At 40.4% G+C, this 26,851-nt stretch overlaps 4 protein-coding genes across 7 annotated transcripts; 1 reads left to right on the forward strand and 3 right to left on the reverse strand.

Moving 5' to 3' along the window:
• Positions 1-64: 64 nt before the first annotated feature.
• Positions 65-9,084, reverse strand: rrp12 (ribosomal RNA processing 12 homolog). The gene is made up of 34 exons (XM_029449393.1): positions 8,859-9,084; positions 7,601-7,824; positions 7,235-7,318; positions 7,041-7,117; positions 6,829-6,934; positions 6,624-6,740; positions 6,374-6,512; positions 6,144-6,271; positions 5,961-6,059; positions 5,784-5,875; positions 5,555-5,666; positions 5,245-5,345; positions 5,038-5,152; positions 4,810-4,952; positions 4,595-4,716; positions 4,431-4,495; positions 4,173-4,335; positions 3,914-4,068; positions 3,656-3,723; positions 3,450-3,543; positions 3,197-3,355; positions 3,001-3,081; positions 2,811-2,916; positions 2,597-2,704; positions 2,348-2,505; positions 2,175-2,266; positions 1,624-1,779; positions 1,360-1,532; positions 1,156-1,266; positions 1,024-1,070; positions 859-928; positions 644-711; positions 468-550; positions 65-372 (listed from the first exon to the last, which is right to left on the reverse strand). The coding sequence occupies exons 1-34, from the start codon at positions 8,995-8,997 to the stop codon at positions 270-272; spliced, it is 3,858 nt and encodes a 1,285-aa protein (XP_029305253.1). The 5' UTR covers positions 8,998-9,084; the 3' UTR covers positions 65-269.
• A 387-nt stretch (positions 9,085-9,471) lies between these two features.
• On the reverse strand, positions 9,472-15,843 carry ubtd1a (ubiquitin domain containing 1a). 3 transcript variants are annotated; one of them, XM_029450590.1, is made up of 5 exons: positions 15,792-15,843; positions 15,271-15,357; positions 11,444-11,671; positions 10,787-10,972; positions 9,472-10,622 (listed from the first exon to the last, which is right to left on the reverse strand). In XM_029450590.1, the coding sequence occupies exons 1-5, from the start codon at positions 15,841-15,843 to the stop codon at positions 10,408-10,410; spliced, it is 768 nt and encodes a 255-aa protein (XP_029306450.1). In that variant the 3' UTR covers positions 9,472-10,407. The 3 variants fall into 3 exon arrangements, with proteins under 3 accessions (XP_029306450.1, XP_029306451.1, XP_029306452.1); XM_029450591.1 differs by lacking the exon at positions 15,792-15,843 and adding an exon at positions 15,702-15,750; XM_029450592.1 differs by lacking the exon at positions 15,792-15,843 and adding an exon at positions 15,492-15,606.
• Positions 15,844-18,010: 2,167 nt separating this feature from the next.
• Positions 18,011-22,271, reverse strand: zdhhc16a (zDHHC palmitoyltransferase 16a). 2 transcript variants are annotated; one of them, XM_029450174.1, is made up of 12 exons: positions 22,116-22,271; positions 21,507-21,649; positions 20,837-21,094; positions 20,540-20,734; positions 20,346-20,434; positions 20,060-20,088; positions 19,836-19,969; positions 19,558-19,641; positions 19,368-19,453; positions 18,827-18,950; positions 18,587-18,657; positions 18,011-18,489 (listed from the first exon to the last, which is right to left on the reverse strand). In XM_029450174.1, exons 3-12 carry the CDS (start codon positions 21,068-21,070, stop codon positions 18,387-18,389), a joined length of 1,149 nt encoding a protein of 382 aa, XP_029306034.1. In that variant the 5' UTR covers positions 21,071-21,094; positions 21,507-21,649; positions 22,116-22,271; the 3' UTR covers positions 18,011-18,386. The 2 variants fall into 2 exon arrangements, with proteins under 2 accessions (XP_029306034.1, XP_029306033.1); XM_029450173.1 differs by lacking the exon at positions 21,507-21,649 and having other exon boundaries at positions 22,116-22,269.
• Positions 22,244-26,148, forward strand: mettl18 (methyltransferase 18, RPL3 N3-histidine). The gene is made up of 2 exons (XM_029450176.1): positions 22,244-22,702; positions 25,000-26,148. Exons 1-2 carry the CDS (start codon positions 22,598-22,600, stop codon positions 25,954-25,956), a joined length of 1,062 nt encoding a protein of 353 aa, XP_029306036.1. The 5' UTR covers positions 22,244-22,597; the 3' UTR covers positions 25,957-26,148.
• Positions 26,149-26,851: the final 703 nt, after the last annotated feature.

Consider the following 26,851-nt stretch of genomic DNA (forward strand, 5'->3'; position numbering starts at 1 on the left):
GTTTTTCTGATGCTTAAACAACAGATTACAGTGGACTGATTTTTTTTGACAGCTAAAGGCCCTCACAGCTACAGGACGTCAGAGCATTTTATGAGCTTTGAGAGATGGAACAGTTTAAAAACAAACTGGATTCACCTTCGATGAGTCTGTCAGAAATGCAGACACACACACACAAACAAACATCCCAAGTGCATGTCTACATTTGAGTATGTTTATGAACACACACACCCACCGCATTTAAAGTCCAATGAGTAATAAAATAATGTTCTTCAGGCTTTCCTCTTATTCTTCAGCATTTTCTTTCCAGACAGCGCCCCCTTCTGGGCTCCTCTCACCATGCCCTTAAACTGGCCCTGCAGTTTGGCCCGCTTCCTGAGAACGCACAAGGAATAAAAACATGTCAGCGTCTGATAATCTAATAGAAATAAATTCCTTGTGAGGAATTATTGAAATTCTACAATAGTTACCTGCGATTGAGCTGAGCCTTCTTCAGAGGGATGTAAGCGTAAGGATCAAGCTTTCCTGTTTTCTTCACGTCTCCTTTTCCTTTCTGAGATGTAGAATGAGAGAAGAGACACTCAGAATGATAGTTTCTAAACCAGCAGCACCTGCAGTGTGTGTTTCTGCATGCTGTTGAGCTCACCTTTGACTTGTATTCCGCCCCGGTGTCTTCCCTTCCTCTCAGGGGTCTGTGGATGCCTGAGCCCCCAGCTGAGAAAAAAAAGAAATGTGCTACTTAGTCCATATCACAATTTGTTATTGACATGACCTGTTGTCACTCCAGAGCCTGCCCAAATGTTAAAGCAATTGTTAATGTAATCCCCTTTATGCACAGGCTGTGTTTGGTACCAGTCCTACCTTTATATTTCAGCTGGGGTTCAATGTCCATGTGGTCATCATCTTGGAACTTCCTTTTCTGTAACTTTTTCTGAAGGGGATAAAAATAAATAAAAATAAAAATAAAATAAAAACAGCAGTAAAATAGTCTACAGCAACGCTACAAAATGTGTCACAAGTACTCACACTCTTGACTCCAGCCTCTTCTAGGATATCTTTCATCTCTCCCTCATCTGTGGGACACGTAATGGGTTATTGCCGCAGCCTGTTCAGACAGAAAGCAATGTACAAGGCTGTTGGATGACTGACTCCACCTACCTTTGTCTTTTCCATCGTCCTCGTCATCCTCTCTGATGATCAGCCGTCCGTCTGATGTCACCTTGAAACCGTGCTCAACCTTGGCGCTCTTTTTCAGCGCTGGGTTGGTGGCTATGAACAACAAAAAACACAACAGGATATAGTAAGCTTTTTTTTTGGCTTGACAAATCAAAAATGCAAACTAAGGAAAACTAAATATATTACCCATCACTCTCTGGGAAACCTTGGGATCCAGGAAGTTAAGGGGGTCATCTTCCTCCCCTTCTTTGAGCCAGGCCCGCGCCTTCTGCGGTTTGCCTCCTTTCTTATAAGCATTACGAGCCTTTCCTTCATTCTCTGACAAATCACTGTCCGACTCTGCAAGGATGTCCTCAATACTAGAGAGGGGAAGACAGAAGGTTTTCAAGCAAAGGAAAAAGGGTAACTGTACGAGAGATGGCAGAGCTGTGTGGGGAAACAGTGGTGTACCTTTGGCTCTTTGTTTTAGGTTCCTCATTTTCGCTGTCGGAGTCGTCATGCTGCTCTGCGGCCTGTCTCTTCCTCTTGATGCGGGCATCGGCCTTGCGGATGTTTGCAAGCACCTTGTGGTGTTCTGCGGGTAGCATGCTCTTCACCAGCTCAAAACTGGAAATGCAGCAGATAATCAGACACAACAATACACAGAGAACATGACACTGACATATAGAAGTGATGGAGTTGTGTTATAAATGTCTCTAAACGAGACATCCAGAGCAGAACTGGCTGCATGCAAATGCCTGAATATATGGCCAACAGCTGGTGCCAATATTAAACAAAGCAACCATTTGTTAATGTTGGCAATAATATTGCTTACATCTTCTAATAATTTCACTGGACTGTGCTTTAATCAGTCGTGTTTTGGTTCCCTGCTAGCAGACAAACTGACTTTTCTTTTAAACAAATCAGATGCATCCCAGATGATCAAATATAATTTCCATTTTGCTTGTTCTTTGTTGAAGTAAAAGTGATTTACTGACATAATAATAATAATAATATCTCACCCAAACTTTCTGATGAATTTAGTGAAGATGTTCTTCAGTTTTGTTCTGAAGTGCCTCCTCACGTCGTCCTTAATGCTCCCAACTCCCTGCATCTGAACACAGAGTTACATCTGTAAATCAGGGCACAACTGTCTCTTATAGGGAACGAGAGTATCTATAATATCAATTCCTACCATGACAGTGGCATGTGATGCCAGCATCTTGGGGTCCATGATGAAGAGGATGACCTTGATGAAGCTTAAGGCGGCTTTGACTATCTCTCTGGTACGAGACGACAGCAGCAGACAGATGTTGTGCAGCAGCTGCTCCCTGGTGTTCACATCTATCGCGTCTGGGGAAGAAAAGGAACCAGACTGAACCCGGTCCACAAACATAAGCTTTGAAAAAACCAACCGGAAGTTGTGGAAAGTCAGCGAGCCTACCTTTATACTCAAACACCAGTCGAGTTAGTGCCAACACAGTACAGGTGATCATGGTGACGGAGCCTGTGAGTCCTGCGTACACCAACATCAAATACTGCTCCATGGCATCTGGATCAGAGTCAGATGTTTTATTTAATTAGTCATTTAAACCAAATGGCCACTATGAGAAACTTGCATCTGTACAGACAACATGGAAGGAAGACGGGTGTGTTACCTTTTTCGTTCCCACAGAAACGGACAAATGCATTTCCTATTTCCACCAGCAGATTGTAGGCATTCTTGCGCGCACCAACAGACACTTCCTTGGTGCATATAATCACCTGACAGAGAGAAAACATCATCATGAGAATGAAACATATCAGAACTGTGTTGGTTTGTTTGTCAGCACTCGTGTGTGTCTGTACCTCTGGCAGCAGGGCTGGGATAAAGTCTTTGTGTTCCTCATTGAGCCTTTTCACAATGTGGATCAGACACTTCAGTCTAGGCTGAGAAAGAGCAATACAAGTAGAGAGATACAAATCAGACAGTGCCGTACATACAGACATGCAATGCCATCTAAAGTTAGCTTGATTTGTATTGCTCTCTACACAGCAGTCTCACCCTCTTTGCTGGCGAGGAGGCCTTTTTCAGAGTGTCGAGCAGGACGGCTTTGAGTGTTTCCAGATTAGCTACGACAAACGATCTGCACTCTTCTCTCTCTCCTCCGCACATCTCCTCCAGCACACGGTACGCCTTCTTCTGCATGCCTGGTTCTTTGACCTGGAAATAAACATACCAAAAAGGAATATATTTAGGTTTAAAAGCTTTAAACTAAAAACTGGACAGGGCATTTAAGCACTCTGTATACCCGTACCTCCAAATATGGCTTGATTAGCTCAAAGGTTTTAGTCATGGTGACCTCATCGACGGCGGGAGCCATGGCAACTACAAGGTCCATCATTGACAGCCTGTGAGGTAGAGGTGAAAGTAAGTATACCGATATTCACTCTATTGGAAAATATATAATGAACCGATAAGGTAAAATTAGTCTATAGCAATATATCCATAGTCATGTCCTACCGTGTGAACTCCGTGGTGTCGGTACTGCCCAATCTGTCTGTGGCTTTTTCTAGGAACGTGCAGACCATCTGAGGATGATTGTTTTTGATAAGTGATACACAAAATGTGGCCCACGACAGGACAGACAATACAAATGGTCATTTCTTTCTCAAAGAAGACAACATGCAATTTTCCTCACACGTAACCAAACATGAAGTGCTTCGTCACTGCTCCACAGTGAGAACGTTGTGCAGCCGAATGTGCGCAAAGTTAACCGACCTGGCTCTCTGTGACGGTTAAGTAGACCTTGATGGTGTCGAGCACGGCCATCCTGTAGGTGCTGGACTCTCCAGCTGTAGGCTGCTGGCCGTACACGTTGAAAAGGATGGGCAGGAAGTTCTTGGAGAAGCGGCCAACTTCAACCTTTTCTTCCTCTACAGACATAAAGCAGACACAAAAAGGGATTGGAATGATTTGATTCAAGAGTAGGTAGTTTTTAATGTGTTGTCTCTCTCTGTTAACACGTGCGTCTTCCTACCAGTGGAGCAGCTCTTGTTGACAATAGTGCGTAGAGCCTGGCACACTGTGAGCCTCAGGTCTGGCCGTTCATTAATAACCATACCGAGCGTGCGGGCAATGCCTTTGAATGATGCCAGCAGGTCCACAGGACATGTACAGAAACCAGGAAGCATGGTCCAAATCTGAAATAAAATTATACAGACGTGCACTTCTTAACAACTCAGTCACTGGAACTTTTTACTCTCAATCCATCAAAGTTAAGTCAGCGTAGAGCTACCTGCGTCTGTAATGTCTGGTAGACTTTGGCCTCAAGTTTCTGCCCTGCTTGCTCCAATTCTTCAGCTGCGACACAAAAACAAAGTCATCCGTTAATACGCAATAAAGTAAACCCAGCCAGTCAAGTCACCCGACCCTGAAGTAGAAAATCACACGTATGTTTACCTCTCTGCTTGAGCGTAGAGGCCAGAGGGAGGAAATAAGAACCAAAGAACCCGAGGTGAGTGTTCTTCACGTGATCCCGTATGACCGGGATCAGCCAGCTGCGTGGGAACTCCAAGTCATCCCTGGTGGGAAAAGAAACCCACAGTCAGTTAAACCACTATAATGACAAGACAACTGCTCCACAGCATGCACGTGTCCAGTGTATCTACACTTACTCAAAGCCGGTGATGTTGAGCGGCACAGCACCCAGCACAACTTCAGGCCCCATGCTCTCTACAGCTCCTCCTACTGCCAGGTCCAACTCACCACTGAAGGGGAAATGAGGAGTGGAGCGCAGGTCCGCCAGAGACTGCAGGGACTGTTCGGGACACAACAAATCAGACTCAAACAAAGTTTTATCCTTCTCTACTCATATAGTGATCTACAAACTGTTGTGGCTATACCTTGGTCGTGATGGGGTGAGCCTGTTTCCCTGTAGCTCGATAGAAGCAACCCAGGATCTGCAGCACAAATGGCCAGGAGGCATGGAAACGATAGGATAATCCTTCTTCGACGATACTGAAACACACAGGGCACAATTCTCACGATGAGGATTTACATGTAGTCTCTACAGAGAAAAAAGGGGAAAAGACTGAGACTAGGGAGCTTACCGAAACATTTTGCAGACATAGAAGGGGTTCCCCGCAGAGGCTGTGGCAGTGATCGTGCCCATTTCCTCCATGCGAGGGGCAACACATTCAGTCAACAAAGTCTGAAACGGATAAACATGATTAACTTGTCAATTAGGACGCTACACACACGTATACAATTAAACCAACTTTTTGTTAAATTTCCTTAGTTAGAAGGATTTAATGATTTTTGCAGACTTCAATTATAATCCAGAAATACAAAGAGCCTCGCATTCTGGACAAGAAAAACTGTCAACTTGAGTTACTCAATATGGAAGGATAATGCATTTACCTTTAATGTAGTGGAGGCTGCAGAAACCACCTGTGTATGAGGAGACAACATGCAGGACATGGCAGCAGAGAAGAGGCGGGGGAGGTGACCCAAACTCAGAGAACTCTGCAAACTACACAAAGACACACAAACTGTTGAGCCACCTGGCCAATCTGACTAGGAAACACTCAATTAAAAGGATTACAAGTAAGGATGCATTATGCTGTTGTGAGAAAACACCATTTATTACCTCGCCAAGTGAACATGTGCCTTCTCCATGACAGCGAGCCAAGCCAGCAGAGGCTGCAGGTCGCTCTCACTGGGCAGGAAGTCATACAGAGCCTGAGAAGAAGAAACGGCGTATTAGCCTTCACACCACATTTTGCGTTATGATTTTGGCACATTTGTTTTGTTTGTATTCTCTCACCGTGATGACCTGTGCGTTGAGTTCTGGTGAGAGTGTTGAAGCATTTGGCTTCCCGCTGAACAGCCTATGAAAGGCCTGCATGGCACTCGCCGTCACCAGCTACAGCCAGAACAATGAAGTCATGTTAAAAACCTTGTTTGAGTTTCCAAGTAGATGAACATGAAAATGTTTCTGTGGTCTCACCACATGGCTGAGTGTCATCACTCGCAGCAGAGTCTCACAACAGGACTTGACCGCTCCCAGAGGAAACGCCCCCATCAACTCCTTCAGAAGACCCAGCACATGAAGTGTGGTGGTGTCCTCTTTGCTGCCTGAAGGGAAAAGAAATAAACATAAAACTACAACTCTTTGGACAACCACAAAATCTTATAAACCATTCACCTTCCCATGGTAAGACAAAACATAGTTCTTACCTCCTGCCTGTTCCATTTCTTTCATGCAAAACTTGGCGGTGGTCCCTGCAGCAGGGTGATGGGTTGGGGCATTCTCTCTAAACAGGAAGTCGCTACCTCTGAGAATGGCGCAAACGCCTTGCTGTGCTGCTTTACGGACCTAATAGGTGAAAAAGTGGACATGAAATTAAACTTACAAAAAGATTTTTGACATGACTCATTCAACATGTTTTACTTCTGATGCAGTTACTAGCAGGCTGGTGAGACAGACCTTAGGCTTGCTGTGCACTGTGAAGCTGAGAAGGCCGTGGTAGGCCTGAAGAGTAGACGGGTAAGTCCAGACAGATGCATCCTGCTTCCTCAACAAAGTGGCCAGGCATGACAGGATCTACAGATGCAAAAAATGACAAACTCAATCAATGCCGCCGTTTTCAACAGTGAACAATAAAAAGCCAAACACAGACAAGTCTACTCACCCATCTAAGAGCCGAGGCAGCCTCAGACGTGGCCTGTTTAGACATGATGTCCATCAGAGCCTTGGTGGTGTCCGAGAACTTAGACATGAGCACTGGAGCAGGAACCCTGGAGAACACAATACGCCAATCAGTTGAAAGACATTTGAAATCTAAAATCAGCCTTGATGTGAATAGGAGTTTTGTTTTGGCGACAAAAGTTGTGGAAGTCCAACCGTTTCATGACGAGGTTGAGGAGGTACGCCACTGCAGCCTGCGACTCTGTTGAATCCACAACCTCCAGGGTGGTCATCTACAAAAAGCACATGCATGCTGCATTTTCAGACCACACCATGGTTCACTTATACCTTTCAACTGTTATTTGGTAATATAAACAAACTTTTTATTTATTTTTAAAGGCAGCCCTCACCAAAGCAGCAAAGTACTCTGTTTCAGTCTCCTTCCCGCCTTGACTACGGATCACCTCAGTAACAGCTGCCAATACTGCACAGATCTGGGGAACAATCAGCACACAAAGTTACAGCGACAGGAAAACTCAGCGTCTTGGATTTCCAAGTATATATTTGTTAGTAGTGCCAGTATTCTTGCATCAACTCCTAGAAATGTCATCAACAACTTCTCAGAGCTTCCCTTAATTTTCTAGCTTTTGCTCCTAATTCAAAAGGGCAATTTGACTACAACAAAACCACAGTTTTGCATTTTTTAAATAACTGTATAAAGCTATTTATTAATGGGGTTTTGGGAATAAATGATTTACCTTCAGTGTAATGCCTACCTCTTTGTGAGCAGCTGAATTGGACTCCCAGTATCGCTGCACCTTTCTGAAGGTCAAGTTGGAGCAGTCGGAAAGGCCGCTGAGGAAGGTACCCGAGGTCCTATCTGAAAACGCCTGATCTGGCTCCTCTTCCATACAGGCATCTTTACGGCCGCCGAGCTCCAGCGGACCTGCCTGCAGATCATTGTGTAGCTTAAGAGCATCAACTGTTAGATCGCTCTTTTCTGTGGGGAAAAAGATGAAGAGGCACATCATTACATTAAGCCGACCTCCACATAACTCAATCGGAAGCCATCCTAACACAGGGTTTCCACATGCACACACCTTTTTTATATTTAACGGCCACATTTTAAGACAATCCAAATGATTAATTATCATAAACATGCAGTGGATGTGCACACCTTTAAATTAAAGCTGAAAGTCCAAACTTTACGAGTAAACCTTAAATACATTTATAGTCTAATATGCTGGGGCACAGTTTAGACAACTAAATCAGAAATACTTTATTAATCCCCAGGGGGAAATTGGGTTACGTTACAGTTTCCCCATTCTAGAATAAATAAATATAAATATAAATATAATATATATATATATATATATATATATATATAAATAAATAAATAAATAAATATACAGACAAAACCTAAAAATAAATAGAACTAAGTATGTAAAACATGTTTGTATTATACTACACTAACAATAAATATGGTGAAAATAAATCCTAATAAGAAATATGTCTACTACTATTTATAACAGTGTAGATATTATTGCTGAACATGGGATGTATGATTAAGTGTTTAAATGCCCGAATAGTATAAATAAGAATATGAGTTGATGTACAATAATAAATGCAGTAAACCATAGTAAACATGTCCGTCTCTGGCCAAATACTTACAAAGTCTTTGTACTATTTTTGTCAATACTGCCCATTTCAGGGTGATTCCTGTATGACATCAGCAATAATGAACAGTAATCTTAATTTATCGACAGTTAAACAATGTCTCTCTCATGAACAAACATACACAGCAGTTATCATGTAAACCCGAAGACTAAACTGACTGACACGTTATTTCAGCTGACCAAAGGTAAAAGACAGAAAGATATAGAGTAAGGTTGTCCGCTGGCAACTTTATTGAGGAACATTTAATGGCGCAGCATATAAAGTTAGTTTGGGCTGCAAGTTGCAAGTTAAATGGCTGACGCTAGCTAAAGTTAGCACGAGCCACGGACCCACGTGTAACGTTAATGGGAGGCTTACCGGTGGGTCGGCTGAAGAAGCGGCTTTTAGCAGCCTCCCGATAACGACTCGTCTGCGGGTTTGAGTCGCTACTGTGTCCCTTTTTCCACCGTTTGAGTTTCGACCCAGTCCCAGACCGAAGTTTCCCCGATTTGACCATTTTCGGGGTTGAAAATAATCACGTTACTCCAAACTGTATGCAGCTCCAGATGACGCTGTCGCTTACCAAATGACGTAACGAGTGTATTCACGTGTCTGACCTGGCCTTGTTTATATTTTGCCAATAGATGACGCTGTTTAGTACAAAACAAACATCAAACTTCATGTCAACTAAAACAATAATTAAAGGCTACACAATTGTACACATCTATATATCAGTCCTTGCTTGTTTATTGTCGCTCTGTTGTGCTCTTTATCTAATCAAATCTTTTGGTGTTGCTTGTTTTCTATTATCTTTTTCTCTCTCTTGATTTTCAGTATACTTGTACCTCTATTGTTTATTGTTTGTGTCCAATTTTGTGCTGTAGCATCATTTCCACAATTGTTGATTGAATTCTATCCTTCAACTTTGTATTCTAAATTCCTGTCTTGTTTTGTAATTTCTCCTTGTGCTAAAAAAATACAGGGGTTGACACGATTACAGGCAACAACATGACATACAATGTTTATTTTTCCACATAGATAGATAGATAGATTGCAACTCCCCAGATACCTCTAGTTATGACTTGCTTTAGGATAAGTTCTAACTTTAGAGACTTGTGGTACCTATTAATACTAAAAAGGAGAATTATTTTAAATTCACAATATTTATTGATAAGTTATTCAAGTACAGTGAGCATCATATTGTACATAAGACTTCAGTATTTTGTTTGGAGTGATGAAATAAAAAACAAACCTGATCATCTTCTATTACCTTTTATAAAGGTGCCTTCGTTGCCTTCGGTGTCTTTCTTAAAAATATACAGTTGTAAATTGAAAATGTTGTGTGCACATGACCAAACAACACATACGGAAACTGATATTTACATTTTTCTTTTTTTTCAAATCACATGACAGAAATCTTAAAAAATAAAATTTTAAAAATAAAAGGGGGAATGTATTTTCCTTATTTGGACCCCGGCCCAAGATGAACAATATTCAGTTTAAGCACAAGTACAAACACACACGACGAGGAGGACCCGTTTAAAATATAGAGTTGATGTCCACACAAACAGACAGACAGTGAGACAGACAGGCAGACAGACAGGCAGGCAGACAGACAGACAGACAGACAGACAGACAGACAGACAGACAGGCAGGCAGACAGACAGACAGACACTGGGATTTGTATTTTAGGACACTAATTTTAATCTAAAGTGTTTCAGTGCTTTTCAATATTCTTACTTCATTTGGAAAAAAGGAAAAGATACAAAAAGGAGCAATATAAAAGCAATAATTTCTTATATAAAAATGTACACAAAGTTCCACTGCTGTGCCAACTGGAAAATAATTTCAAGCCCTACTCCTACTCCTGCCCCCCTCTGTGGCACCTTTATATTTTTCTTATTTTCATAGCCTACTGTCTCTTTCCTCAGTTAGCTATGAATGGAGGGTTTATATTGACAATCACTTGGACGACAAAGTCCTTCTGGATCTTGGCATCTTGAAGGCGAGTCTTGTCAGTCAGGAGCTTCCCAGAAAAGAACCACCTCTGGCGAGTCACTTCAATTTCTTCCTGTTCTTCCAATTGTTTTTTTAGCTCAGCGATGGAGTCCGCCATGCTGGCTGTCAGACGCACATCCTTTCCTAAGAACACCACAAAGTATAAATAGAGTTGACACAAATTTCTGAATAAGCTGTGAGACACTGTAATGCGATGACATTTCATATGCATGCAAGCTGCATGTAGTTCTGTAACTTTAAAGGTCATAGTATACATAACATTGTAGGTCATGCTCAGTGTTTCTTACCTGATGACAATCGCACCCGCAGCTGGAACTCTTGTCTGCACGGAGGGGGTTGAGCTTGTTTTTGTGTGGAGTCAGAGACTTTGCACTCACTGGACGTTTCAGATATGAGGTTGACAGGCGGGACTAAAGTGTAGGCTGGGAGCTGGTAGCGGTTGCCCAGTTCATCGTAGCTTTCTGTGAGAGAGCCTGCAGAGGAACAAAGGGACTAAATTAACAACCAAAAATCTTTCTACCTGTAACAGAAACTCATTGCATCCTTGATACATAAACCCCTTGTCTACTCCTGTAAACCAGGGGAAGTATGACACCATCAGATCTACATTATATTTACTTACATCAGTAATCTTGTGAGTGAGTAGAGAAATATGCACAAACAGTGTTTTTTTCCACTGAACTCTGACATGGCTTTCTGTGCACCAATCCATTCACAGCGGTCATGAAGCACTGCCACTATTATGCAACTATTACAGCAGTAATCTCTGAACAACTGATGCATGGGATTCTGCAAACTGTCCTTTGACATTTTGAGAATTATTACAGTGAGTTTATGTATTTGAACAGGAAGTTCCAGGACATTTACAGCTTACAATTGATAGCTGGATAAAGAATATTTCTATATCTGAGAGGGCACGTGTGTTTGTGTGAGTGGTTTCATACCGTGTGGTAGAGTAATGCAGGCTCCGTCCACTATAGCCTGTGCTAGCTCCAGGTCATTGCACTCTGCAGCCAGGGCTGCTGCTCTAAGTGCGTCCCAGATCTCTTTCCTTCCATCAAAGGCAGGAGCCGTGTCCCAAAACTCATCCCTTTTACTCCTCAGCTGGCCCTCTGTCATCGGGTACTCACTCTTCCACTTCGGATGCTCCTTCTTGAGGGGCTCATTGCGTCCTGAAAGAAAAATGGAAACAGTGTTCAATGTGATCAAAGTATCAGGTAGTGAAGCTCTGAGAAATCGGCTTAGTGTGTAGATGGTTGCCAAGTTGGCTCAGGCCACAACTGTTGTAAGAATTGCTGATCTCTTAACCATTACAGGCACAAGGGAGTGTGAAGAAATATTTTGTTTAGTTCAAATATGTTACAAAACAGATAACATTTAGGACAAAATAAATGACAGCAAAACAAAAATATTTGAAATGGTCTATCTCTTTAAACTTAAGAGCATCATCACTGAAAAGAACCACATTATTATGAGAAGAACAAACAAATGTTGTCCCAATATATAATACAAGATACATTATAAATGCAATACAAATGCTTCAAACATAATATCACTTTATTGTTTTATGTACACTTGGTTATGTAAACACCAGTGAGGTCAGACAAGGACAAAAAGACTTATCTTGAGACTCCCACCCTGAAGGTAAAAACAACCTTTGAAAATGCACAATGTGTACACCCCCTTGAGTCTGTGATATGAAACAATATTTAATTTAGAGGCTAGTAAAGCTAAGTACCATTATGCATGCTACTGCTCTTTGACACTGCAGGTGTTTCTATCCTGGCATATACGTCATATCCACTGTACCAGCATACCAAGAAAGTCCATTTGATTCACAGAGGGAGAAAAACAAAGTGATTATTTATAGTGCTGGGGATTACTGCAGTGGCTAGTAACGCATACATGTGCACTGCCATGCACTCGTCAGTGGATTATAGGCAGTAATCAGGTTCTACATAACAGGATTTATCTGGCCCTATCACATAAGGCATTGGTTGGAGAGATGAGGACTCTCTGGCCAATGAAAGCTCAGAGTCGAACACAACAAGCACACGGAAATAAAGCTTCTACAAATCAATCATCACTTCTCCAGACTAGGCCTTACTTTGGTCAAATACGTATTCTGACGCAAAATGTTTCATAACAAGAATAAATGTGTACATCTGTTAATTAAGTTTGGCATGAGCTTTCTATCTATATGTACATATTTAAAGGATGTTCTGTCATTAACAATGCAGGACCCCATATAATGACAAAAGTGACACCATGACCCTGTGAGGATTTATGTAAGGGGTTTTTCTTGCATACTATTCATTCAGAAGTACACCATTTCCACATTGTATCAGTTGCACTTTATGCATTTATCAGTTTCAAAGCCATGAGTACAAGAGAAAGTAAGTGCTATATTCATCTGTGAGATGTATTGTTCACTAATATTACATCATTTGTACCCATCTTGCATTAACATCGATCTTCAGTCTTCGTGTCTACTTTTGTTTTTGTTGACAGGCAGCTGTAAAGTTGCTGAGGAGTTGTTGTTGTTGTTGTTGTTGTTGTTGTTGTGTGAGGACAAATGACTTCCAGAAATATAAACAAAGTCAGAGAAATGATCAAGTTTTCTGAAATACATTGAGAAACAATATGAGAAAAAAACCCATTCCTAGTTTGGAGTTCAGTGGGTTCATGGGACTTTTTTAAGCCATGAGGTTTGAAAGAACAGACCTGTTCCCACAGCACAGCACACGTCGAACAAAACATGTCCTGGTTGTACAGTAACATAACGTTACAGCGAGTACCTTTCCGGTTTGGTTTTGAGCTTTATTTGAAGAATGTTTTATCCACCCCCTTGCTGTAGTACGTCAGTGACTGTTAGTGTACAGTGCAGCGTAACAGAGAGCTCAGCTTTGAAGTCTGTAAGCCGAGTTGCCTGGAATCTAAGTTTAAACAAGTTTGTTTTCCTCAAGCTTAAACATTTCTAATGGATAAAACTACCAACTAAAAATCTACCTAAAAAATAAGTGTTATTTTGGGGCTATTATTATTGCTGCACCATTTTTACTATTTTATTACTAGTAGTATTTCAGTGTTTGGCATGGTGCGTATCAACAGCACAAATGGATTAATGGACACATGCTTACTCGATTAATCTGCCATTTATTTTCTCAATTAATCATTTGGTCTATAAAAAGGTCCATTCCAGGCTCTCATAGTCCAAGGCGATGTCTTTAAATGTCTTGGTTTGTCAGTCCAAAACCAAAAGATATTCAGTTTAATATGATATATAACATTTATTTTGACATGTCCATATTTGAGAGGCTGAAAACAGCATTTTCTGCCATTATTGCATGAAAAACGACAGCACAGCACAGTGTAAACACAGCGCACACATGGAAGACAGAAAACATGAAAGCATTTCTTTCAACCCACACAAACATCTATACTTACTTTTCAGCAAAATCCTAAAGGGTGTGTGTGGAGCGTGATAGTAGTTGTATTCCCTGGAATTTGGTACTCCCATAACTGCTCTTACTCTGAGGACAGCCCTGCTGTGTCCAACCAGCTCGTTGCAACACGCGGATCAATTGAAGAGACAACCACCTGGTCTTGTTGACACGATGTGCAGACTCCGATCCAAAGCTCAAGTGCCCTGAAGCTTAAAAATGACCACACTCCCTTTCACTTCTTTCTCTTCTAGTAACAGATACTTTGCAACCCTAAAATATCGCAAGATCAGCTTACAGAAAGACGTAAAGTTGAGTGTCCTAGCCAGAAGGCAGCTTCTCTCTAATCCTATCAGCTCTATTAAGAGACAGGATCGAAATACCCAAAGGCAACATGCTAAACCTATTATCACACAATAAACCCTTGTTAGACTGTTACAGTTTGAAGGTGAAGCTACTGCAGTACTGCAAACTTCCAACAACAGTGATTTCTTTTTCCTTCATCAAGTGTCTGCAATAGTTATATGATACATCATAGAGAGGCCTTCTGTGTTTGCAAACTTAAAAAAGTAGAAGCCTGTGAACATAATCTGTGAGGTCATGTAAATATATTTTGAAGGCAAATCATGCACCAAGTAGGTCACACTTTGAAAACTCTCTGTGCAGGCCATGGCTGCTGCTGCTGCTCCATACATAATGCATGGCAATCCAGCTGAGTGCACAGCCGCGTTTTTTCCACAAGGAATGGATTGACCAGCGCTTATATAAAACACTGTCTTTTCAGCACAGGGCCGCAGCAGAGATTAGACACATGACTAAGCCATGAGACCTAAAGATTTAACACCTGAGACAGTCAGCTCTCAGAGTGAGAAATATGTCAATGCAACAAGGGTGTAGCTCAGAATCCTACCCCCAACCTGCATTTTGTCATAAATACATGGATTGTTAATGATTCATCTTTCTCATGAAAATTGCAGCATTGTACTGGTTCTGACAATGTGACTGATATAATTATGTGTCTGGTGTATCAGAGGACGTGAGCTGTCTAACACTTGCATTTTAATGCTTCACCACGGAAGCAATTTCCATCTAGCTTTAATAACATAATAATCTAATTTAATGTAACAGAGCTGGGCCTTTAAGAATATTTGCAGGCTCTCTCAAACTCATATTGTCACCACTTTATAATCTCACTTGTAACAGCACTCTCTGCAAATCTAAATGTATAGAAACTAGTTTACTCCCAAGGACAGCATCTACTAATGTGAGCAGTGTTTCTAATGCATTCACAAACATAGGATGCAGTCCAACATGTTCCAGCTTCTTACCTCCACGTTTTTTGCTTCTTGTCGAGCTTCGGGCACTCCCTTGTCCATCCATCCTACTCCTCCCCACACAGCCTCCCATCACTGTCCCTACAATCCACACCAATGAGAAAAATCATCAGTCTATAGAACATTTACCATATAAATGCTTTAAAATGCATATGTGATCACGTTGGATAAGAAATATATCATTTGAAGTAAAGTGCCTATAAGAAAAGCATCACCAGGGAATAATGAAAACTCAGCATTCCTTGTTCCAGTGAGGTCAGACAACCTGCGATGTTTACGTCACGTGTACTGCCAGCTGATGGGGGCACGCGCCTGAACCTCGCCGTTGCTCCGATTTTCCATTCACATATTTAATCAAATGTTTTATGCAGGCTACTATTACAATTTATGTTATCTGTTTGTAAGTTAGCATGTAGGATACTTACGATGGGATTTAATTTGCAGTCTTCTTAGTCACAGGCGTTCTGCCATATCAGTATTTTTTAAAAACAAACATGTGATTCATTTTTGCCTACCGGAAATCCAGTCTGCTAAATTATGCATCCGTCTGCAGTTTGCTTGCCACATCCAAACTTGCTTCCAAGTGAAGTTATCACTCTGACGCGACGATCAGCAGGAGATGCGAGTCAGCAGGTTGACAGCACACTCAAAGTGGGAGCAGCTGACGGGCTGGTGACCAGTCAGGCCCTTCAGAGCCTCAAGACAATCTTAACAGCTTCTCCAAAAATAAACAAATAAACAAAACCGCAATCAATTTCCGTATTCCCCCCGAAACATAATGAACGCAGATCATCCGCACAATCCGTTTGCACTGATCTAGAGTTAAATCCTTATCAGTCAGCACGCATGCGCGACCAATTCTTCTCTCCTGCTTCAGCTTCAATCTCATCAGAATAAAAGCGGAAACTGGGAAATGACCCCTCCAGAATAATAAAGCGATTAGAAATAATGTCTGCAAACAAGCAGAATGTTTAAATAATAAAAACAGTCCTGACGATAAACTTGGTGATAAACAAAAATGTAAAATAAATGTTAGGAGTCATTGTTGTTATATGTTTGTAAACCCATTATCAGGCATTACAAGGTGGAAGTATTTATTAAATAAATAAATATATATATATATTTATTAGATATTATATATATATATATTTATTATATATAATATATATATATTATATATTGTATATATATTATATATATATATTATATATAATATATATATCATAAACCAATATGTCAGTTCAGGTAGATTATTCTTGTATGAAGGCTATGGATATATATATATTGATGTATATTGGATTATGTTTGATCTAATTCTCTGGGAAAAATGTAATATTAACACAAAAAATCAGTTAGCTCTATAAATCCTATCCATTGATAGATCCACATGCATTTATAGTATATGTATGTAGGATAACATTGTTTGAGGGTGTAAGAATAATGTACACTCAATAAAAATGAGGAAAAGTCACTCTGTAGCCAGTTGAATGTGCGTCACTTGATCTAGGCCTTCATGAAACCGCTGAACTTGTTCAAGAGTGAGTAGAGGCTTTTCATCATCTAGAAATAAGAGCATGTAATGAATGTAAGGATATATTTTCATCATATAGATTATGTTTAGCCTTACCTTCGGAAGGCCACTATAAATCTATGCCAAGCATTCACCACAGCATGTCCCTCTGGCTGTCCATGCAAGCACAACCAAAATGGTAAAAAAATAAGAAATAGTATGCACTTTTAATATTTCTATTGTTTGCTATTGTTGTTTCCCTATTATAGTAATTATTAAAAAAATTGCAGGATTAATAATATTTTTTAAATTATTATTACTGTCAATTATCTTTATCTTCCAAACATACCTCACAGCTTCTAACTAAACTTGACATGTTGAACAGTGACATCTGCTGGGAGATTGAATACTGACCAGTGTGTGTACGTGTACGTGTATGTGTGAGTGTGAGTGTGAGTGTGAGTGTGTGAGTGTGTGAGTGTGTGTGTGTGTGTGTGTGTGTGTGTGTCGTCTGTTTCAGACAGAGTGGGGGATGTGATGAGCAGTGGCAGGGTGAAGAAGAGGGTTGGAAACAGACTGAAGTCAGTTACCCTCCATTAATCTCTTCTCCCTATATCTGCCAATCTCTTTCTCTTGCATCACCTTACCAAAGGCATACAATGCAAATATACTCCCTGGGTATCATTGTAATGCCAGCAGGATTTTGCTAAAATTAGAGGAAACATTTTCAGATCTCCTCTTACTCATTTGCTCTCATCTTTGTGCATTTGTACGGCTCGTTCCTGATGTAATACTTTCATATGAATCTGCAAAAACAAGTCTGCATCTCAATTGACTCTGACTAGCAGCATGTCTCTGGGTCTGTCTGCGTAAGCAGCACTGTGACATAACACTGGAGCTGTGGTTTGTCAGCTCAGTGTTGTTAAGTGATTCTGTAGCAACAAGGTGGTGATGGCCTAGTGGTACGCCTTCCAAACAGAACACCAGATGGTTGTGAGTTCAATACCAGGTACTTAACCCAGAGTTGCTCCAGGGAGACTGTCCCTGTAGTTAGTTCACTGTGAGTCTGCTAAATGACCTGTAATGTAATGTAATGTAATAAATGTAATATAACAATATACTGAATACCTGAATACTATAGTTGACAGTTAGTTCACAAAAATGCGCTCTGTCTATGTGTAATAATGAATGTGCAACATTAGCAATAACGGAATATTCACTGTATGCAATTGTTTAAGTAAAGCATTTTATAAAGATTTATTAACTTAACAGGTACAAAATACAGATAAATAAAACATTGTCGTGATTCTGCCGTTTTCACAATTCTCAGAGTCGAGTAAGACCGGTTTGTAAAACACAGCAGAGAACAAACCATCCATGATACCTTGCCTTTCCACCGGTGAAAAATGTTATCCGTCAAACCACGAGCAATGCCACTGCCCATTTTTGAGGTATTGGAGGATGACATCATGCCATTCCTTCAGTTGTATGGAGCCACCATGCAGGGATCCTTTAAGCCAACCAGATCAAATGACCATAGGGGGTTGGACACAGCAAAAACTGCTGATATGTGACTACAAGTATGCCTGAGTAGAGTCTGTCATACAGGTATTGCGTCCTTTTTAACTGGGAAGGCGTCCCATGTCAAACCATCCCCAGGTGGGGTGTGTCCAGAGGGAAGGAGAACACGTGTCAGCCAGTGGCTAGAGACAAAAGATAAAGCAGAACAGGTTACAAGAAGGAAAAGGTAGCATGTTGAGCATCGATGCTGAATGGCTAACAGAAAATAATCAGACACACCTTCTCTTCTTTACGCCAAAGAAGACTTTCCAGTTATTGAGCCTGCCATAGTTGAAAGGGTTTTTGTAAACCTGGCAGAGCAGTTCAAGAAAAAGAAAAGGAGCATTAAAAAAAACTAGTAGTGTCACTGCTATTTAAACCGAGAGAGTTTAATCTAGTTTAATTTAATTGAGGGTTTGTGGCTCATCAACTTATCACAACCTGAATGATTTTGACATTTAAAATATTTAACATGCTCACCCGTCCTTGCTTTGCCAACCGTTCTGCTTCTTGTCTGTTAGTGTGTCTTTCGATGCTGGTCTCTCCTCTGGATATGAGAACTGAATGCCAAACGGTCAGAGCTCCCAGGGCGACTGCCACAGTGCTAAAAAACCAAAACAAGTTTTATTTGATCCGCTGCCAAGATAACGCAGGACAAACGCCATTTCCCAATTCTAAACTACACACTGAGTTGACATGAAATAAATTAATTTACTTGATACTACCAGGAAGTAATACAGACGTATCAATCACATTTAACAAACATTTCACACATTTGCTTATTTTCTGAGATCAACTATCCACAGCTTTGTATTGCAGCCGTGACCGTGCACCATTTCCTTTGTGCATTGCATTGTGCAACAAATGTGTCAATCAACAGCACGCGCTAACATCTCACTGGAGTTAGTATGCACACTAATATGTTTGAGCATACTTTTGTGTCCTTTTTCAAAGTGTGAACACACTAAAATACAGAAAGTGTCTATGTATGGCAAGTGGTAACATGAAATGCATATTTTACCTGGTAAGCACCCACATGTAGATGATGCTCTTATTAATCATCTTATCCTTAAAGGTGTAAGGAGGTGCAGGTGTCTGATAGTTGGTCTTGACATAAAAAAAAAAAAAATAAGCACATATTTCCTTTCCAACAGAAAATAAAAATCACATAAGCTTTATCATGTTAATTGTGTGTACATTTGAGACTGTACCTGGCCAGGAGGGAGAAGCCCTATGAGGAGTCCCATCCCCGTTACTGGTACCCCCGACTTTTCCACATCCAAATGCTTAAAGCGCTAATGGAACAGCCCGCATACACAAACCAGAGTGTTGAAGACAGAAAGAAGGCAGTGTCAGTAAGGAACAGTTAAGCCCCACAGAGAAAGACATCAGACATGGAGGAAAAGTAACAGACCAATACCTAATACCGAACAAGCCCTGCAAGAACAAAACGCCAAGCAGGACAACAGTGTTAGTCGGAGTGTCTCACCTCAATGGCATTGTATGCATCCAGGAACAAATTTCTGCCACTGATGCTACAGTAGACACAGCCCACGGTCATGAAGAGGCAGAAGTTGAAGAAGTAGCGATGGTTTAAATAGCCCACACAGTTATTCAACCAGGCTGAGACGCTGACATTAAAGAAAACCATAGTCACATTCATGTTTTAAATGTTTTAAATAATGTTTTAAATAATGTTATCACAAAGGATACGACAATGATGATCCATTCGCAGAATGCATCTGCAAAGGAAAAAGAAAATATTAATGCAACAATTTCACAGATTCTTCATTAAATCTATTAAACTATTAAATGTATTCAAATTAAATTAGTTGAATAAATCCTCAGTATCTCAACTACGAACATATTAAGTCAAGGACAGATCTTTTGTTAACCTCCATTAGCTGTGTTACGATGTCGGAAGTTAGAAACTCAAAGCACTAAGGTCTTTTTTCCACCAACAACTCAGTTGAACAGAAGAAAAACAGCATTGACTCACCTGTTGCAGATACCACAGTGGTGTGTTCTTGCTGGTTTGGGAATGATGCATTTTTTGCAGACTGACACAAATGGACTGTCATTTTTTTCCTGATTGAAAGAAGACGTTGTTGCATTACTAAATGCGAGTATAATTCAACCCCATGTTAGTGAAACTACTTGTGATTCTGCAGAAAAGTGTAGTTGATATCTTACTGTAGGGGGGTACCCAGGGGCAGTCGTGGTTGCTTTGTAGTAATTGAAAACAATCATGACAAGGTTCCAATGTCCATAACAAACATGCCAAACAATCCATGCAGTGGAGTATGTGCGGAACACCATAGGCAGTAGGATCAGGTAGGATATCGCCAAGACGGAGCTCGTCAGTAGCACCACCATAAAAACAAACACCTGTAGGACAAAGAGAGGGGACACCCACAGAGAACTTTCTTCAGAGAAAAACTTAAAAACTCCCTGTAACTAATTAAAGCACACAGACAAACACACACTAACCGTGCCAAACCAGCGGGTGACATAATCCACAGTCCAAAACAGTGGTTCAAAGAACGAGTCGAACACCACATCTGAGTCTGTGAGGGAGTTAAAGTAAAAGGACTGCACCAGAAGTCTAATGTAAGCCCATATTTCCCTAATCCACAATGGCAATGTGTTCCTTCTTCTCTTGGTACAAGATCTTATCCGCACACACCGCAGCAGGTGGAACCCAGAGCTGGGACACCACCGCATTCTGCATCTGTAATATGCACGCACCTACGAAGAAAATAAAGAAACAATAAAAATAAAAACTATAACACATACATCCATCTATAACAAAAAGGACATGAAAAGTAATTTCGACTAACAATCCAGTGTAGAGCTGCAATTAATATCGCATCATCTGATAAATATGTTTCTCGATGAATCATTTAAATGTTTGGACAATAAAATGTAGAAAAATCCAAGATAACAACAAATAATGCGAAACCCAAAATGAATAAGTGTAGACTGTACACTTAAGACAGAAAAACAGTCCTACTTACAAATCAGAACCTGTAAACAGACAATATGTGGCATTTTAGCTTGAGAAATTATTAAAACAATTAATTGAGAGTAGTTGGCAATTAACTTTCTGTAGATCGGCACATCTGTAATGCTGTAATGCAGTGTATCATATCAAACTTACCAAACGCTGAATTTGCAAGCCAGTCAACTTGGACTTTTTGTTAGTGGAGTTGTTTTTATAACTCGCTATATCTGAGTGTACCTGACCACTCTGTACCCCAGTGTAGCTGGATGAACGAGCCAGAGCATTCGTTTGCGGATAATCTAGAAATATAGAGGTAATCAAACGAACATGTATGAAAAAGAGCTGGCTGTTAAATGCAGCAAAAGCCTTGTCGCTTTGCTGCATTCCAGACAGGGTGCAGACAGGGTGGAGTCTGGGTGGAGGTGGGAGCAGCCACCTGAAGCCACCTGAAGCCACCTTAGGTTGGGAGAGAGGGGGGCAGTGGTCTGAAGTGGAGTTGACTTTAGTCAGCAGCAGCATTCAGCTTCACAACATCAGGCAATGCTAGGCTATGATTCAAAGACCATTACAAGGCTAATAGCTAAACTATCGCCTCATGAAAGCGTTAACATGTAATTTATCCATAATACATTTTGCTGTAAACTGTCTCACATAATCCTACCGCTCCCAAATCCCTTTTGTTTGGATGTCACAGTGTTTCCTTTTCCATACCGCTGTGTGATGCGTTCTTAATAACATTTAAAATGTATTTTAGAGAATACTCACTGTTCTATGAAAGCAAGAAAAATGCCGAATCCACTCCTCCTGTCGACATTTTCAAAAGGAAAGCAAAAACGAGATTATTGCCACATTCTGTGACAGTTAACAGATCTCATCCTGATCCGGAGTTAGTGCGCGTGCGCCAGAATCACGCCGAAAGGCATCTTGGTATTCTGAGTCAGGAATTAATTACGACATTTTAGACATGGATGGTTCCTTGAGAAATATACATTTATATGCTTACATTTCTTATTTTATATGCCTCTAAACCTAATAACACTTGATTTGAAACGATTTATTTACTTAAGAAATGTACCAAGCTAGGTGTCGGTTACTATGATTCTCAGACTTTTGGGATTTGTAGTTGTTTCACGCAGCTGCTCTGCTAAAATACACTTGCTCGCCATGTGGAGCCTCCAGCAGTAAGCGGGGATACCAATTTTCAAACCTCAAGCTAACGTTAGCTGTGTGCAGTGTTGACAGTCACCATGTCATTTTGTTTTAACTTCGACGTTCCTGCACAAACAACAAACCCGGAAGTCGAGGATGAAAATGAATTGCAAAAAGGAAAAAAAGACACTGCTGTTAAATCTGTGAGTAACGTTATCTTACAAACGTTGTGTTTGAGGTTAACTACTCAAACTTTGAACTTCTGCTAATCGACCTGCTGGCATGTATGGTCGTTATTAAAAGAAAGATAGAATATGTGCATATAGTGATGTGTACAAGTTTATGAGTGTTGGGAGGGCAGTGAGTGGGAGAACAGGACCTTCGCTCGTGGTAAGGCACTAGGCTTAGATCTGTCTTCTTTTTTAATAACAACTGTATTTACTGTACAACATCAACATTGTATCCACATCTATAGCAATGCAAACGATAGTAGGAGATCAAGGACAGCACAAAAGCAAAAAACCGCAAAAATATACGTTTATAAATAATAGCTCATTAAAATGAATTATTAAGAACAATCTTAACCTAAGGTCCACATACTACCACCTCATGGTATGTACTACTTGTTTAATTATGCACAAATAAGTTTAGATTTAAGGGGTTAATAACCCAATTTAGTAAACTTCTATTTTATGTAATAAAAAAGTTAATGAGATGACTAAAACCCATCTGGTCAAAACTGATCAGCAGCAGGTAAAGACACCCATAAGGAAGAAAAATAATTCCTAAAATAGTTATCAAAATAGGTTTAAGAAAGTTTCCGTTATGTCAATTTAGATGAATTAATGTGGTGTTTACCTGTAATAATGACAGATCATTTTTATTTTTATATATTTAACTTTACAGACGAGAGTTCCAATCTAAGGATTGAATAGATAACTTTGAGATTTAACCAACTATGAAGACTATAGACTTTTCTTCTGTTATAATTCATACAGGGAACGATGCTCTTGTATAAACCAGAAAACTGACCCTCACCCTCATAATTTCCACTGTATGATTCCATCACAATTAACATTGAAAATGGAAATGAAAGTTATGTGTGCATCCACTAGAGAGCGTAGGTTGACAAGCTCCTTACCAATGATCCTTGACGTCACAGGGCGGAGGCATCACAATAAAAAGTCATAATGGAAATCATACATTCATGCTGATGATAGAGTTATTAGTGTAATGTCTAAAATCAAAGAGCAGAGGGAAGCATTTTTTTTAATCTAAACTGTTGCGATTGGTGGGTGTGACTACCAATGCACACCCATCAGAGCGCAACACAGTTTGACAACCCAATGCAATCATGACATTTTCAAACAGTGTTTCAGTCACACAGTGAATCACATGAGTGATTTGTAACAGTCTCATGACGAAGTTCATGAGCCAGTCAACTAGTCTTAATTAGTAGAGCCCATTTTTATAGAGGTCAAAGTAATATGTAACTAATAAATGAATATAGAATCAAACACAATAAGGTGGACAGCCTGTAGCGTCATTGTAAACCAATTGACATCTAATCAGACACAGCAGTGTTATAGATTTGTTTAAATCCAAGTGCTTACGTCTGACCTCACAACATTAATTTCACCAGCAGAAGTCACGTGAGCTATGTTAACTGAAACTTGGAGTTGTGAACTAATTTGAACCCATTTCAATGTAGTTATCAAAGCCTCCAAAGCAGAGTTTCAACGTGACCACTTCTTATATTGGTTAGTAAGAATTAAAAATAATAAAGTATGAAAGTAAGTACGTGAGGTATTGTTGTATAAATGACTGCTTTAATATTTCATTTGAATTGTTTTAATAAAACATGAACAGTGTTCATTTTGTTTCTTTCCAAAACACACAACAAGGCATACTTCCGACCTTGGAAATTCCTATAAAGACCATGATCATTTAAATCTGGACACGATGGACAAATCGTGATAAACAATTGCGTTGTTTAAATTGATAATAACCACATACTAACTCATATTTCTCAGAAACTCTGATGTGAATATTTTGAGGGAATATCATTTGAAGATTCCGCTTTGTTTTCACATCACACTTTAGATCAGCTCACCTTCATTAACAAACTCCAGTTAAATAAAACGATTGTCTTAATCTGATTACGCTGTATTTGTGTGCATGAATTTAAACAGTCTGTGTATAGATGGAATTGTTCTTAAATATATAATTTCACTTGCAACTGTTCATTTTGCACAAAAGTTCCTAATTCAATGAGAAAATACTTTGTGCTTTTCATTTGTCCAGTAATTAAATCCTAGGATTATACAAAAATAGGCTTTACCATGGGGTTATTTCATATAGACTATTTAATTATTGAATTACCAGAAACATGTTATATCGTAAAAGAAGATTTTGGCCATATCGCCCATCCTACTGTAGTCATATGTTCGTCAGACACACGTAGCTGATGGAATACATTTGTTGTTTTTGTGTTTTTCAGATGGCGGATGATACCAAACCAGCAGAGCGAGTAAAAGAGGCCATAGAGCACCTTCAACTGTCTGACCCACAGTTCATCCTTAGGGACGCTGTCACTGAAACGGTTACCATAGGAACTCTTCCTCCTCTTCATTTCCTCAACGAGACCGTTTTTGAAAAGACGGCCTCGGAGAGAGAGGACAGGGAGAAAATCCTTTCTCGCACTGCGGAGCAGAGGTCTGATCTCATCTCTGGCGTGTACGAGGGAGGGTTGAAGGTGTGGGAGTGCACTTACGACCTTCTGGAGCTGATTGAGAAAGACGGAGAGACCTTTGGGGGGAAGGCGGTTTTGGATTTGGGCTGTGGCGCCGGGCTGTTGGGGATATTGGCTCTGCGGAGAGGAGCCACACAGGTCCACTTCCAAGATTATAACAGTACAGTTATTGAACAGCTCACAGTGCCAAATGTGATGCTAAACTGCCAAGAGGAGGATGAAGTAGGCAGTGAAGATGACAAAGAAGGGCGGGTCAAGGAGGAAGATGGTTGTGAAAAGAACGTGGAAGACAAACGTGAGGTAAACGATGGCAACCCACCACCTAAGAAAAGAGCTGCAGACCTGTCCAAGCCCCCATTACTAGCCAAGTGTCGTTTTTTCTCCGGTGACTGGTGCACGTTTCTTGCTTTGGTTAAGAAGGAAGACCCAATACCCAAATATGACATTATATTCACCTCAGAGACTATCTACAACGCTGCATACTACCCAGCGCTACACGAGACCCTCTGCAAACTGCTGGCGTCAGATGGACTGGTCTACCTTGCCACCAAATCACACTACTTTGGTGTAGGTGGTGGACTGCACCTGTTCCAGACGTTTGTGGAGCAGAGGGGTATTTTCTCTTTGGACCACCTGTGGGATGGGGAAGAAGGACTTCGGAGACATGTAGTAGTCTTACGTTTTAAAAGGGCAAAGGGCATTTGAATAAGTAAAGCAGTCCTAGGGTTTGATATGCAGCTTTACTCATGTAATCACTGTTAAAGAAGAGTCACTGCACAGTTTTAATGCAAATAAAAATAACAGAATGTCCTTTATTTGAAGACGGGAAGTTGTTTGTTACAGCAACCGTGGTTAAACAAGAAAAAGCTGTAATAAAATGTGCTTTCTCATCCCCTTTTTGCTCTTTGGTTACCTATACCTTTCTTTCACTTCCTATATAGAAATTTGAATATGTCTGCCAGTAAGTGAAGTGCAGTTGAAAGGGGCTGTTACAGGTCTTTAGATGCATGGGGAGGAAAGAAAGGAAATGGGCTCAGTGACCTTTGCAAGTGATTTCCCCAGTGTTCAAACAGCAGCATGAAAGCCAGGCTTGTTTCTGAAGTCTGGCGCAAAATGTCAATTGCAACTTATCCCACTAGTCCAAGGATGTAGTTTGAAAATGGATTCTAGAGGCACTGCACATCAAGGGTGGCACTCTACGGGGTCTCTGTGCCTCTTGTTCAATTAATGGCTCCTCTTGATTTTGTAGAGTTTTTACCTTCAGTTAATGTCACTACGTAATCTGGGTGTGCTCCATTGTGAAACAAAGACATTACTCGTTATATGTACATCCAGGAAATATGTGCAAATACACATCCAAGTACAGGAAGGGAACTATGCTGTCATTTTTCCAACACCTTGTGGAATCCCCTTTTTGTCCAGATCAAGGAAATCAGTTGAATTTCTCTTGACAGGGCTTTTTTTCTGAGGAAGTATGCATGAAATTCAGACTAGTTTCTCGTATTTGAGCTTATGAGGAAATCATAGGGTTTTTACAGGGTCACTGAACAACAAAACAGTTTTAATATTTCTGTCAGCTGACTCCGTTCCGTCATGTCCA

This window comes from Cottoperca gobio, chromosome 15 (assembly GCF_900634415.1).
Source record: "Cottoperca gobio chromosome 15, fCotGob3.1, whole genome shotgun sequence".
Classification (NCBI taxonomy): domain Eukaryota; kingdom Metazoa; phylum Chordata; class Actinopteri; order Perciformes; family Bovichtidae; genus Cottoperca; species Cottoperca gobio.